Source organism: Uloborus diversus, chromosome 2 (assembly GCF_026930045.1).
Source record: "Uloborus diversus isolate 005 chromosome 2, Udiv.v.3.1, whole genome shotgun sequence".
Classification (NCBI taxonomy): Eukaryota; Metazoa; Arthropoda; class Arachnida; order Araneae; family Uloboridae; genus Uloborus; species Uloborus diversus.
Genome location: NC_072732.1, coordinates 128,506,626 through 128,522,704, shown reverse-complemented (window position 1 = coordinate 128,522,704; position 16,079 = coordinate 128,506,626). Strand labels below are relative to the sequence as shown.

The 16,079-nt window shown below is 36.4% G+C and overlaps 1 protein-coding gene across 3 annotated transcripts in view; it reads right to left on the bottom strand.

Moving 5' to 3' along the window:
* Window positions 1-16,079, bottom strand: part of LOC129216033 (macrophage mannose receptor 1-like) — a 170,326-nt gene that overhangs the window by 131,102 nt on the left and 23,145 nt on the right. For all 3 annotated transcript variants that reach the window (XM_054850178.1, XM_054850177.1, XM_054850179.1), the window contains exons 6-7: window positions 8,700-8,857; window positions 6,042-6,259 (exon numbers count right to left, since the gene is read on the bottom strand). In XM_054850178.1, the coding sequence (XP_054706153.1) occupies window positions 6,042-6,259; window positions 8,700-8,857 (376 nt within the window). The remainder of the gene's footprint in view (window positions 1-6,041; window positions 6,260-8,699; window positions 8,858-16,079) is intronic.

Genomic DNA, 16,079 nt, shown 5'->3' with positions numbered 1-16,079 from the left:
GAAATATAATAAAAAAAAACAGAAGGTAAATGAAAACAAAATGAATAAAAAAATGAAGGAATAAAAATTCCGAAGGCAGGTTTGAGAGCGCATGAAAAAAAACAGAGGTGCAGACGTTCGAGAACGCAAATGAAGTAAAACAAAATAGAATTAAAATAAAAAAAAGACACATAGACGCACAGGTTGAGAACGCAAAAAAAGAAAAAAAAAAGTTGCACACGCTTGAAGGCTCAAATAATGAAGTAAAATAGAAAATTTTCAAGGACGAAAAAAAAAAAAAAAATGCTTGGATTTGAAAGCGCAAGAAAAAAAAAAGTCGAACAGGCTTGAGGGCGCAAAAAAAACCCCGAAGGCACATAGGTTTGAGGGCTAAAAAAAGAAAACGCTCAAGTTCAAGGGCACAAAAAATAAAAGATAGAAAAAAACGAGATCGCACAGGTTTGAGGGTGAAAAAAAAAAAGCGCTCCAAAAAAAAAAAAAAAATGCACGCAGAAGGAGTTTGAGGGTGCACAGACGGGAGTACGCACCGGCCCGCGGGCCAGTCGGCCCTTAGCGTTCCGTAAGCAGCTCTCAGGAAGTATGTTGAGGGGTCACTAGGCCTTACTGGGATTTCGAGCCTGTTGGGACATTTGCAGAGCTGCGGAGTTGGAGGAAAAATGACCGACAACGAATCCGACTCCGGGAATTTTAGAGCCATCGACTCCGACTCTTAGGCCCCAAAACTAGTTTGACTCCTTCCAGCACTGGCAGAGTTGTGAACTCTGAGGGAAAATGACCGACTAAACTCCTTAAATGTCAAACCTTTGATTCCCGACTCCGACTCCTCAATCCCAAAAACAGCCCGACTCCGATTCCGACTTCTGCAGCCCTAGATATTGGACAGCCGCAATTTTAGTTTGTCGGGATTTCGACCCTGTCGGGATTATGGCTTGTCGGGATTTCGACCCTGTCGGGATTATGGCTTGTCGGGATTTTGACCCAGTCGGGATTTCGACCCTGTCGAGATTATGGCTTGTCGGGATTTCGACCCTGTCGGGATTATGGTTTGTCGGGATTTCGACCCTGTCGGAATTATGGCTTGTCGGGATTTCGGTTTGTCGGGATTTTGACCCAGTCGGGATTTTGGTTTATCGAGATTTTGACCCAGTCGGGATTTTGACCCTGTCGGGATTTTGGTTTGTCGGGATTTCGACCGAGTCGGGATTCTGGCTTGTCGGGATTTCGGCTGTCGGGATTCTGGCTTGTCGGTATTTCGGCTGTCGGGATTACGTCCGGATACCATATCAGATGCACTCATTAAGGAATTTTTGCATTAGCATAACTAGTGTTATTTTAAACAAATTTCATCTTTAGCAACTTTTTTTACCGCTTTGAAATGATCGAATTTATTTCTATACTCTTCGAATTTTTCGCTAGAACTCTTAAAAATTGTATTATAAAACAAATAATTCGAAAACATTTAGAGTTATTTCAAAATAGCTAGGGATTCCTAAACTCTTTCGACTCGCTGAACTTGAATTGGCTCCAACGTTTGCATATTCATCAGATGATCGATAAAAATATAAGAATAGCCAAGTGAACATTTAACTTTCAATTAGTTTTTCAGCAGTTTTAACGAAGAAATGCGATTTGGCCTCATTATGTATATGAATCTCTAACAAGGCTCTCACGCATACAAAAAGACGCCAAAAAGTACAATCAAACTAGAAAGAATTGATACATTTTCAACGGAAATCATATTAAACCATATTTTGATAACACCAGAAGCATTACCAAAAACTCTCCGTGTACTTCCATAGAAAAAAGACAGCTCAATCGTCACATTCGGGGCAAGTGATAATTCGTTATCTTTTTTTTTTTTTTTTTTGAGCAATCACGATTGCTTATTGTTTTCATTTGACTGTTTTGGTGTGCTATCATTTTATTTTCCCGCCAGCACCCTCTGCAGTATCACAGTCGACCAGTAGCCTCACGATGCTGCTCCCATAGCGAAAACCGTCTCCATGTTGCGTCAATATCCTACACTTACACGCATACATACACGCACGCACGTACACACACACACACACACACACAAACACGCACACACACATACATGCGCCTTCACACACATGCACAAACACATACACACACACGCATACATACAGACACCTACACATACACACACACCTACACACAACTACCCACACAATCATGCCTGCACACAGACACAAACACATATGCCTACACATTTACACATTCCCTCCCCACACACACACAAACGCTCATACACGCAACTACCCACACACAGACATAAACACACATGCACATACCCCCTACACACAAACACACATACTCCCACATACACATAAACACACATGCCTACATACACAAACACACACACACACACACACACACTCGTGATTGCGAAAAACATAATTTGAATTCAAGAGGTCAAAATTCAAATTAATTATTATTATTTTTTTTAAACTCCTGTGCACAGTTCGTGCACATATGTGCAGCAGTGGTGGATACAAGGGGAGGGTCATGGATGTCATGGATCCCCCCCCTAAATAGTCGACAATATTATTCATCCACGTTGTGTTCAAGCACTTGATGAATAAAATGTAAACGACTTCAGTTCTTTTCAATTCATTAATTTTTTTAAAGTAAATATTTGAAATATTGCTTCTTTTCATTGCTTATGAAATTAAATAGAAACGTTTATGCCAACTAAGTGCCTAATTCCTCGTCGATTTGGTGTTTTTTATTAACCTCGAAGCAGTTTCAGAAATTTGTAGTACCAAAACCAAAAGTTCGTCCATAAAAGGGGGGGGGGTGACTCTTCAGCACGATCCCCCCTAAAATGGTAGTTTGTATCCGCCCCTTGTGCAGCATATGCAGCAAAGGAGCCTATCCTCCACCCGATACTCCCAGTGTCATGTTATAATGATACCAAAGTGTTAATGAGGCGAACCATGGCCTTATTGGACAACAATTTGCTTTTCTATGTTATCCAATCAAGCGAAAAAATGACGGTACGCACCGACATTGCGTCCCTTTTGAATTCGTCTGCTACATAAAGTTGGCTTCAAGAACAGTAAAAAACTTCTTTTATGCTAGAAAACTACAATGAATCTGTATAAACAAAACTTGCCGTAAAATAAGATCAGGTAGTTTGACATTACTCTTCTATAATAACTTTTGCTATACTGTTGCCTGGCATTTAAAAACTGCTTGTTAATAACGCTGTACAATCAGCTACGCTTTCTGAAGATGAAGTTAAGATCTAGCCTATTTTTGTTATGCTACATCAAAAAATAGTTGAATGGCCTTATTGGTCCACATGGCTCTATCTTGCGCACTCAACTTGCATACAATATTGATACTGTGGACACTTCCGAGACACGCCTCTCCTCTTCCTACTGCAGACCAGGGTGCCGTGGCACCCAGTTTGGGAACCCCTGAACCCAAGCTACTCTAAAACAAAAATTGGTTGAGCACGTCGTAGTGTGGACTGGTTCAGCGATCACACAAACTAAATACCATGCATAAACACTCTTAATCCGATATTGGTGCGAAGGCTGGTTGTTTTTCCTGCATTTACACTGCACTAACAGAGAAGCATCATTTACAGAAATCATTTACTTTTATTCCGAATTATTATAGCGACCAAGTTTGTTGTCAAGATAGTGACTTGATGTCATTAGACAATACCAAGTTCCAGTGCTGTAGTTGGGGGGGGGGGGGGAAGCGGAGAACGTATCCGAAATATTTGGTTTGTTCTTGTAAATATAATGCAAATTTCACTTAATTTTTTTTAAACCACCTTTTTTTTTTTGAAGTGAGTTTTAAAACTTCTGATCCGTAACCTTTGTGCGTGACGGAAGTGACCGTCGTTGTTATTTAATTGTTTCCAAAACCAATGAAAAATAATAGCAATTATAACGTCAGTTTTTCTGATAAATTTAACAAATTAATTTGGAATCTTAGCAAGGACATAAGCAAGGAAAAGCTTAGCAAGGAAAAGCAAGCATATATTTGTGGATTTTGGGTATTCAGGCAAGTCAGGTGCAGAATTTTGAAGGTAACATTTCTTCAGGGGCAGAAAAAACAAGTGGGTGACATGAGAGAAAGCGTGCGGATGAAGTAACAATTCTGAATGTAAAAAAAAAAGAAAGAAAGAAAGGAAAAAAAATAAATAAATAAAAGTTTTACCACTAACGTGTATCTTTACGACACACATTTTTTTTTTCTTCTTTTTTGACGTTTTTCAGAGTTTGTTTTATTGGGAACCGTGTTTCAAATAAAACCGAACTGACTCTTTTTGTAAAAACTGCTAGCAAATATAAATCGAACTTGAATTTTCACATGTAATTACATTTTTCTTACTCTTACTTTAGGAAGTGTTTTAATCAGGGCTGCGGAGTCGGAAGGAAAATGGCCGACTCCGACTCCTGGATTTTGAACCCTCCGACTCCGATTCTAACTCCGACTCCGGCTTTTAAAAATTATTTATATATAATGTATTTTTTTTTTTCAATTCCTCCCCTCATTTGAAGGTTGAAAAACCCCCTAAACAGAGATTGAAATATTAAATCCTTTTTCTGAAATTTTCGCGTTGTATTTTTATTGTAAACTTAAGATGCATCATACAACGGATGAAATTCAATTTGAAAATTAAATTTTCTAATAGTTGGATTTTAAAAGTGAGTTTACTTTTTAATCCCATTTTTAAAACATTGAAAAGGATTAATTAGCTTTCCCTTAATGTTTAACAAATAGATGTTGATCAAATCATGTGCTCTCAATTTTTGAAAACTGTAATTTTAGGGGAAAAAGAGCTTTTTTGCCAAGTTAAAAAAATGTTTTCTTGAGAGTGGGCGGTCCGCCCCGCGCCCCGAGTGATACCCATCTGGTGCGAGACACCCCAAGTTAATTTCAGAGTTTATAGAAAATATAGATACTTTAATTCTGAAAAATTTCCCCTATAAATCTTAAATTGTGTTACATCTATAAAATGTCAATGAAAATAGGTATTGCAGGGAAAGTCCGGGTATATGTACGTCTGGAGCAAATTTTACGCAAAATGCGGCGGTGTACAGTTTTGTGTATGAATAATTTTTACCATACCTATATTTCTTCTGCGCTCAGTTTTTAATTTTTATTTTATTGGCTACTTTAGAATTAACCTACAAAGATTTTAAGATTAACTACAATATTTGAGTGTTGTAACCAAGAAATTGTATACTTATTTTATTTCATACGTTTTAGTGAGAACCAAGCTAGTACGTAGGCTTTAGTTTTAAAAACCATCTTTTTTTTTGGATCTTTTTGAATCGAGCTTTTGCGCCTACACTTATTTGAATTTACTGAGCACCCTCAGAAGTTTTCTCCCGAGCTACGGGTCCTGACTAGCTCAAGGGATGCATTCCTTTTACTATTTTACAACTGAGATCCGAAATAAAAAATACATTATTATTTTTATTTGAAAGTCATTGCTTAAAAAATGCTAGGCAAAAAAAAAACCGTTTTCTTACAGTTGCTATTAGTTAACGAAAATTAAAAAAACAAGCAAAGTAGTGGGCGGTGTAGGTAGCCTATTACAGAAAGTTCAATAAATAACCAAGATTGCTAGTTGCTAATAACAGTTATTTTCTTATTAGTAATCGATACAATTGGTAGTCAGTTTTTTAAAAAATGCAAGGAGAGTTTTAAAAATTAAAGAAAAAAAAAAGAAACCCGGAGTCGGCATGTTTTCAAACGACTCCGACTCCTTTACCCCAAAATCAGTCCGACTCCGACTCCACAGCCCTGGTTTTAACTATCCAAGTTTGGGCGCTGCTCTACATAGTTGCTACGCTGTAAGAATGTAGATTTCGTAGATTTCAAGAACTACAAACGGCATGGTTTCCCACTGGGAATATATTTCTGAAAGTCTAATTTTGGCCAAATTAAAAAAAAGTCTACAAGGAGAGTACATTCCTTTTGAAAATTATGAGTGACTTATAATAGCATCAAGAGATAAGATGATTAATTAAGTTTTAAATCTCTGTACTTACCCAGAAGCAATATTGACTGTTCTCATGAACCTTCCAGTTGTGACCATGAGGACAGACATACGGTAGAGAGGTGGTTGGTGGTTCCGTGGACGGTGGGGTAGTGGGGAGGATTTCCGCCGATCTCTGGCATAGTGGATACGCCTTAGTTTCACATTTCAATGGAAGCCACGTGAATAATGTCGGGTGTTCTGGGTCCGAGTAGAAAATCAAGCAATCATCTTGGATAAAACAGAAGAGAGAAATCAATCAATACTGGAAGAAAGTTACAACTATGAGCGCAAAGTGGTTTTTCTTTTGCACAATGTACATGAAACTCGGATAATGTAGTTTCTAACAACTCCTTATCACTGGACTACAGTTTTAGAACCTGTTTCACAAAGTTATTCATTATTGTTCCTTGCTATCGGCAACTTCAAAGCTTTGAGAATAATAGGTAAATTTCACACTAAAGTTATAAATGTCAAGTTATGTGTTATAATTTGTCTCGTTGAATGCCAATATGGTTGGTTAAAAATGCATTGATATAATTAGTTTGAATATCAGGAATTTTAACTATTGCTCTGGCTACTAGTGCAGTCTTGGGCGCCATCAGTGGTTACAGGGGGGGGGGGGGCACTTGCACTTCCCTAGCTTTTGAAAAAAAAAATAGCATCAATTTGATATTTTTTCAAATTAATATATATATATATATATATATATATATATATATATATATATATATATATATATATATATATATATATATATATATATATATATATATATATATATATATATACTGCTTGATAATTGCTAAGAAACAATTACGTTTTTGGAATAGTTAAGAATAGATAATGATTAAAGAAACAGAACGAAGTGTATAGCTAGTAGGGAGGATGTCCTTTATTATAAGTACAAAATAATACAGATATTACTGCATCAGCGACGTAAAAACTTAAAAATAAAAATATAATACTACTTAGATGGTTTTCAAACAACCGGAAAAAAATGATCTAGGTCAGAATGATGGATATATGAGTATATTAATATGATGTATGATTACCAGGAACACTAATGCACATTTTACATATGTTTTCCATACTTCCCACTAATTATTGAGGAGTGCTTGGGGAACGTTTTCCCACTCCTCTCTCAAGGCGGATTTGAGTACTTGTACTGTTCTGGGAGGGACAGTTCCTCGCGCAACACGTCTGCCAAGAACCTCCCAGGCAAGTTCAATTGGATTTAAGTCGGGAAAGTAAGCAGGCCACTGCATACGGAGAATATTTTCACTTTGCAGTATGTGTCCGATACTTCAATGCTTCTGTGTGGCCGTGTATCGTCGTCCGTAAAGAGAAAGTCTGGACCTACAGCCCCCTAAAAAGACGAACATGATTCAGCATAACTTCTCTGCAATACATTTGCGACGTAACGCTTTCTTGTTCAAAAACGTGAAGCGGTGTTCTGCCAGTGTGCATGATGCCTGCCCACACCATCACGTCTGGGCCGTACTGATCACGTTCACAAACAAATTTTTGTGCATTACGTGTTCCACGCTCTCTCCACAGTAGTTAGTGACCAGAATTAATTGTCACATTGAAACGAGATTCGTCAGAGAACATCACTCTTGACCAATTTTGACGATCCCGACCAACATGTTTTTTACACCAGCGTAATCTCTCTCGACGATGGCTTGGTTGAACTTGGATGCAACGTACGGGCTTTCGTGCATACAAACCAACATTATTTACTCGCCATGAGATGGTTCTTGCAGAAACATGTGTACCGGTAGCGGTTGTAAGATTTGCAGCTATCTGTCCAGGAGTCAAATTTCTGTTCCTTTTTGCCACGAGGGCTACATAGCGATTCTCTGAAAGTGTGCTGCTGTTCCTACTACGAACCCCGGCATGCTTTAGCAAAATATTTCCACTTTCAGCGGCCTTCTTTAATCGGGAAATGGCACTTTTTGGTACACCTACTGCAGCAGCCACAGTGGTGACACTTTGACCTGCTTCCAGTCGTCCAATCGCTCGTCCACGATCGTAGGTACTCAAATGATGTCTTGCTGACATTTTACTCTTAAATATTTCAAGAACCAAACATAATTTCAGAGAAAAACCTTTTTTAACATCCAGCACTATTTTTGTTAAAACCCAAACAGCGTGAATTTTTATACAAATCTTGAGTGTGTATGCACTGTCTTTTATACAGATAACGAGTCTTGGTCTACCACGCCACCTGAACTTAATTTATTTCCATTGGCCAACTGGTTGAGACACAAATTTGCATAAATCACTTGTTCCTTAGCAATTGTCAAGCAGTATATATATATATATATATATATATATATATATATATATATATATATATATATATATATATATATATATATATATATATATATATATATATATATATAGGATTAGCAATTGGGCAAAAAAACAAGGACTTTGGTCTGGGAGGGGTGGGGAGGGCAAACTGAAATAAATAAGAAAATTTTAATTGCTAAAAAAAGCAGGAACAGAATTTTTGCAATAGAAAATGCCCCAAAAATAATCGTAAGGAACTTTTCACCCAAAAGCTTAATTTTTAAATTTTCTAATTAAAGTTTTAAAAGTTCATGAAATAAATTACAATATTTATTCCTGCAATGGCAATTCTTGACAGTAGAATACGTACTATTCTCCCCTTCAGGTGCATCGCGAAGGGCTCCAGAGTACGGCGTAAATTGAACTCCGTTGGACCATGTCATCACTTTCGTGTCAGCCATTTTTGCATCTACATAAAATGTTTGATTTCGTCCAAGAACCAATGCCATCGCATTCTTCTGTTTATCTCTAAAACGATAGATCACATACGTACATAAACTAATGGCATTAAGTTCTGTGCATATGTATTCTGTCATAACTACTGTATTATTATTTTAAAAAAATGTATATTTCGCACTCGCAGGCAAACACTGAACAGCTCGTTGCAGCATCCAGAGACTACAGTTTCGCCTTTGTTCGGGCTCGTCAGTCTGGAATTGCCGTAATACACTGTAAAAAAAAACTGTAAATTTTGAAAAAGTTATCCGTATTTTTTACAGAAAAAAACTGTTCGTAATAAAATACAGGATTTCTCTGTTTTTTGAATCTGTAACCGGTTATAAGCGTTAACTGTTACCATCGCCTCACCGCGTACTTTGTTTTTCTTCGAAATTTCGCCCACCTGTTTGGATTTTGGTTCTCGTGCTCGAGTTTTTTGATCTTATATTTATTTAAAGCGAGTAAATCTTAAATCGTTTGCAACTTCCATTTCATTGCATCCTAATCTATATTTTATTATTATTTTTTTTTGTCATCTGTTACAGAGGCATATTCGGAAATTTACCTTTGTATACATGTATTTCGTAGTAGTATAGTAAATATTGAAATGTATTTATGAAAGTATAGTTTCATTTTTTAATCTTCATAAAATAATAAATCAGCTTGAATAAATAATAAAAATACGGAAGATTTCTGTAAAATAAACGGAAGAAAACTGGCGTCCTGGCTGACAGTTTTTTTCCGTAAATTTTACAGATTTTTTTTACAGTGTACAGCTGAAGGCGAAAAACCTCTCAACCTTCTGACATTCATAAAATAAAGGTTATACAACTCTGTTTTAGATTTATAGGTATAGTGTAAAGGTGAGGGTGGCAAGAAAAGCTCTACTGCATGTTCCTTGAGATAACTTGATGACTTACAATACACACTTACGTTGTTGTTACTAATAACAGTCGGAAAACCGAGCCCGAGTAGCAAGTGCTAGTCTATGTAAGGCAGAGAGGGACGGTTTCCGTTTTAACGAGCACCATTTAGGTGGAGTTCTGAATTAGATCAGACACCACACGATAGATGGAAGCACCATACATCAACATTTCAAAATTTAGAACCAAACCAGAAGCCGAATAATTCTTGATTCAGCACCTCCAGAGGCATTGATTCACTTGGAGGACTTTATGACCACGGCATATTTAATGTATTACACGCACACACGCACGCCTACACACATGAACGCTTAAACACACGCGGACACACACACACACACGCCTACACACAAGCGCCTACATACACACACACCTACATACACACGCGCACGTGATTGCAAAAAACATGATTTAAATTCAAGATACCAAAAATTCAAATTTGCTTCTTTTTTATATTACTTTCATTTTTAACACATTCAAAACCAATTTTTTTTTTTTTTTTTTTTTTTGTTGTTTTCACCTGTGACTATACTACACTTTGAGTTGATATTTCTTTTTAGAATTAGTTTTTCTTTGTAGCTTTGAAAAACTCTAGAAGACGGGATTCGGCGATTATTATTATTTTTTTAATTTAATGAATTTACTTATTTAAATCAGAATTGTACCAATCTGGAATGAAACCTGTGGAAAATCTCCGTAAAAATCCTCAAGTATACCTGTGCGCAAGAGGGCGCTGTTCGATATGCAAATTTCCCACCTCTCGGTTTAATTTAGTTAGCTGTCTTTCTGTTAATGTATGGTGGATTCGTGGCATTCGATAGCTTGATTTTTGTTGATGTTGGTCGTCTCGTGGCACATCGAATAGCAAGGGCAATTTGGAAGCCCTTTCGTGTGTAGAATCCAAATAAAGTTAATTCATGTTTTTAGATAGTTGCCTTAGTATTTTCTTTAAAACCACAACCTTTTAAAATGGAAAACAGATATCTAATCACTTGATCAATGAGAAATGTCTAAAAAAAACGAACTAAAATTTGCTTCGTTGTACATCTAAACCTAAATAAAATACTTTTTGAAAAAAATTTCATCGGTATATTTCCTTACTGCTAACTAATTTTAGTTGTTTTTCCTTAAAAAAATACTACTGATATAATGAATCATTTTCAATCTGACCCGGATCTATAAAATTTGGGCACCCTGCAAAAAATCAGCAGGGCCCTTAACCGCTCACAGAATTGCTCTCTCCCCTCCTCGCCCCCCCCCCAAAAAAAACAGTTGGCTCTCTGTTTAACAACTTTCAAGGGACCACAAAAAAAAATCGTCCTTGAGTAGAATGCGTCCTTAAAGAGAATGCTTCTAAAACTAGTGGAGCATCCGGGACCGCAAAAATCGTCTTTAAATAGAGAAAATCGTTAAATAGAGCGTCGTTAAACAGAGAGCCAACTATACGAACTCTTTTTTAACGAGTGATTGTTGTAAGAGTTTAACTACTTCAATGTTTCTACAAAAATTTTGAATTCATTTGTTTAAACATTTTATTTATTTATTATTTATTATTGCTGCTTACTAGTTTAAACGCTTCTGGCTAGCTGTGTGTGTGTTTTAAATTTTATCCTGATTTTTGGAAACTCATTTGATTTAAAAGTTGTTTATGCAAGTCTTCCATAACTTTACATCGCTCCCCCCCCCCCCCCCCCCCCGCTTAAGTGTTTAAATTTTTCCGCATTTTAGCCAAAACATTACAAAAATATTTTCAACTCAAGACGTGAGTATAGTTTTCAAAAACTTATCTGTATCTTTGAGCAATCACGATTGCTTATTGTTCTCACCTTGACTGTTTTTGATGTTACGCTGATTTTATTTTCCCACCAGCACCCTCTGCCAGCACCACCGTCACGTCGACCGGCCTCACGATGCTGCTCCTCTTACAAAAACCGTCTCCAGGTTGCGTCCATATCCTACACACACACGCCTACACACTCATGTGTGCGCACAGACATAAACACACACTCCTATACACACTCACACACTCATGCCTGTACACAGACACAAACACATATGCCTACATACACACACACGACACGAACGCCTACACACACACGCGCGCGTACACACACAGCACTGCATACACAACACGCACACACATATACACGCACCCACATACATGCGCTTACAAAACACACACGCGCATTCATACACACACACGCTCGTGATTGCGAAAAACATAATTTGAATTCAAGATGCCAAAAATTCAAATTAATATATATATATATATATATATATATATATATATATATATATATATATATATACAGCGGCGGACTGGCTGACTTTGGCCCAGTCGGCAAAAGAATATTTTGGCCCACCTCCGTATATTAAAAATGTTAAATTAAACAGTACCGGACCTCGATTCTTTCGAGTCGAGCGAAGACATTAAACTACCTCTAGTTCCATTTTTCCTTTAAGTTTCTAAATCAAGTTTTAAAGTTCTAAAAAAAAAGAAGAAAAAGAAAAATTTTGAAACGTAAAATAAAGCTAACACTGACACACATTTTATGTACCTTGAAAGAAGGATGCTTATGGTTATAAGCCTGAAAAGGCACATCTTCAGGCTTCTATACTGAGAATAACATAGGAAGGGCACGAGAAAAGAGATTAGGAATCAGGTAAACCCCCCCCCCCGGAATTTTTTCGAAATTGGTTGATCTATATAGGCCTAAGTAGGAAATCATATGATCAAGGAAATTTAAAAAAAAATCCAAACTGGTAGCATTTGGAAGAGCATCGAAAAATATGTTTGTGGCACAAAAATTACTTGTCCTCTTGGTCCCGTTATCAAAATATGAGGTCTTAAAGTCTGCCGAAATTTTAAGTAAAGTTGCCGAATTTAACGAGTTTCGTTTGGAAATGGAATGTACGGCGCGAATTCAACATCTGCATCTGACAAGACATTTCACTGCCATTTTTGGTCACTTTTGGGCAGAGTGCGTGAAAGATGTTTTAAGTAAGTTCTTTACTCAGGGGTAACTATCGGGGGGGGGGGGAGTCGTGGTACAGATTGCACCATTAAAATATTTAGGGGGTTGTTTTTAGAGGTATTCTTCTCTCGTCTGGGGGGAGGCCTTTCCGGGTATTTGGGGGAGGGGGTAGCACTATCACTCTGGGAGGAAATGGGCACCCCTGCTTTACGTGTGTGTGTTAAAGTTTAGAACCACTATCAAGCTTATCAAGTGGAACATTTTTCCAGAGAAACGACAACTTTAAAACAAGATTAAACTTAAGTTCTATCTTATTATTGATGATGAAAGCAGGCCCTTAATGGGGCCTTGGGGTTGCAGTTGACCCTCAGGGTGTTTAAAGAAAATGTAGCTACATGTTCTTGCAAAAGTGTAGTATGATAGGGGAGGGGGACGCAGGGGAACGCCGTCACCCGAAATATTTTATTATTATTTTTTTTTGTAATTATAAAAACAATCAAAATGTTATGAAATTGATTTTTAAACCAATTTTTTCCCCCTCTCTCAATGCGAATCCCCTAAATCCTAAGGTGAGTTTCACCAAACATTTTTTTTTATAGCAACATGTATGTTTATGAATAAAAATGACAACAACGTGTATAAAGTACAAATAAAGTAGTATAAAAGAGTTAAAAACTCAGCAAACAGCTGTTTCGGAGCTGTCACATGCAAGCCCCTTCAGCAGTGCCCCTTCATCATTTTTATTGTTCGGTTCACATTGTGCGGACTTTTAATTCTTCTTTTATGCACTACTGAAGGGGCTTGCATGTGACAGCCCCGAAACAGCTGTTTGCTGAGTTTTTAACTCTTTTATACTACTTTATTTGTACTTTATACACGTTGTTGTCATTTTTATTCATTCCATAGTACAAAGTTTTCGACTGCTTTTTTACAATGTATGTTTATGTTGCTTTTCGGTATAATAAGCATTTGCCGTGGGAAGGTAAAGCGTAATGTTAGCTTCAGGGTACAAGCTTGCTTATTTGGTTTTCGCCGAAAATTAAGCACGAAAAGAACGTTATATTCTAACGTTTCTCTTTCTGGAGTCCGAAACGCGGTTCTTCAAATATCTCAAAAATTCATTTCTGCTGATACTGCACTTTAACTTTCTATGGAAGAATTAACCCTTTCCCCAGTAAAATTTTGAGGAGATGAACCAGATGGAAGTATATTTAGCATTTTAGTGGATTTTAAGTAGATTTTACTTTAGTACTTTGAGTGTTAATTACACTATTATTGATATAATATATTTTAAGTAATATCTTATTATTGTTCTTATAAATATTAATTATGAGTATTCCTTTTAGGTTTTGTGCGAAACTAATTTGTTACTTTAGGCAATATGAATTTAGAAAAAAAACTTCTTTATGAGAAATTGTAAACACCAGATTAATGAAATACAAATAAGAGAAAAAGAAAATAAAAATGAAGTCTGTCGAAAGGGAAAAAAAATATGCTACTGACTCTGAAAAATATGATACTGAATAAAATAATGCTTAAAGGGTAGAAAATTTTGCACCAGGATCATTTCATCAATTTAAGTCTTGTACAGATATTGCAGGGGTTAAACTCATTCAAAAAGCAAAACTGCAAAGCGCGTTTCAGATGGGGGTGGCCGAGTTTGTAACAATCCAGACTTGTACCAAGCATAGTGTATCATGCCCGAGTATTGTTGTGCACTAATCTGGAAATGAATAAGTAATTATAGTTCGGTTAAAGCAAAACTTGTAAAAGTTGTTCCATTATTTTTAAAAATGAATAAATAGTATGCAATATGTTGTGCATTATACATGTAGCCACAATAAGCATACATGTAGCCTCTTTTAGCTGTAGTGACTGGTTTTGATCGAACGACAGGGATTGTTATAGTGAACGTCGACTATATTAATAGTTTTTAAGAATAAAAATATCTATTTCCCTCTATCCATGATGTACTTTCCGATATCAATTATTTTAAAGCGGATAATACACTTCAAAATTATCGAAAAATTATTTACTTCTTACTATCCGTTGTTTTCCCTTAAGAATTTGATTTTTCTTTCCGTTTTAAATTAAAAAAAAATTCCTCACATTTGTCAGACAGTAAAAATTCATGTATTTATAACATTTTTTTTTAAAAAGAACTGATAATATAAGCCATGACCATTTTATTTCAACATCAGAGACTATCCATTTTAATATATATATATTTATTGAGCTCAAATTATCTTGTCTTTTCTACTTACTCACACATTTCATTAATGAGTTAACACTCAACACACTTAAAATACAGTAATATTCTGAAATGTATTGTTATCACGAAAGGGATTTTAAAATTTAGGTTTAATTTCGTTGTAAAGTTGTCGTTACTCTGAATAAAACTTTCTATTTTCCACTTCATAGGCTTGATGGTGATTCTTTAAGTTAACACTCTCAAGTAAAGCATTAATGCAAAACATCTTTCACACGTATTGCAGATGATCCAAAATGGAAATGAGATGCCTTGCAAGATGCAGACAATGAAATCACGCGGTGTTTTCAATTTCTTGCCAAATCCTTAAATTTGACGACTTTTCTTGTGATTTCGGCAGACTTTAAAACCCCATATCTCAAAAACAAGGAGACGAGGAAATTCTCCGAAATGGGAAGTTTTAGAAATGCAATTTTAGGCTACCGTTGGTAAAATTAACGGAACAGCATTGGGTGCTCTTGAAAACGGTTTGAGTTTGAACTATTAAAAAACGGAAAAATATCTTTGGTCACGTTTGAGAGAATAGAAGGGTCAGTGATCTCATTTGGAAGAATTTAAAAACTGAAGTATACTCGTCCCAATTTTAAACTATTTAGTTACTATTGGGAATCCGGCGACTCTCCTTCGAAATTTTCCGACATTGAAATTTTAAAAATATAATCTTATAATATGTTTGGAAACATTAAAAGGAAAGGAGAAATGTTTCCCCTAGTGTTTCCGCAAGATTTTTTTAGAAGGGCACCGTGCCCTTCCGCTTTTAAGCTAACCTATGACCCCTGTCCTTGAAGCGTTCCTCCCTTGTTTCAATCACTTATCCACAAGAATCTAATTAGAATAGTATGTCTGAATGTTTAAATTAACTTTAATCCGTCTATATTCAGGAGCTCTCCCGCTAAGTCGAAATTTTGTCCTGTTTCAGATTCAGTTTATCGTAGTCCTGACTTGCTTTCCCGTATGCGAGTCTGAGATGAAAATACTGGTATAGCCATAATTTACAATAGGCCAATGAAATCTCTTGCCAACTGACAGCATTTAGTAGAATCTGTCACAACCATTGAATACCAGGAGCGTGTACAGAAATTTTG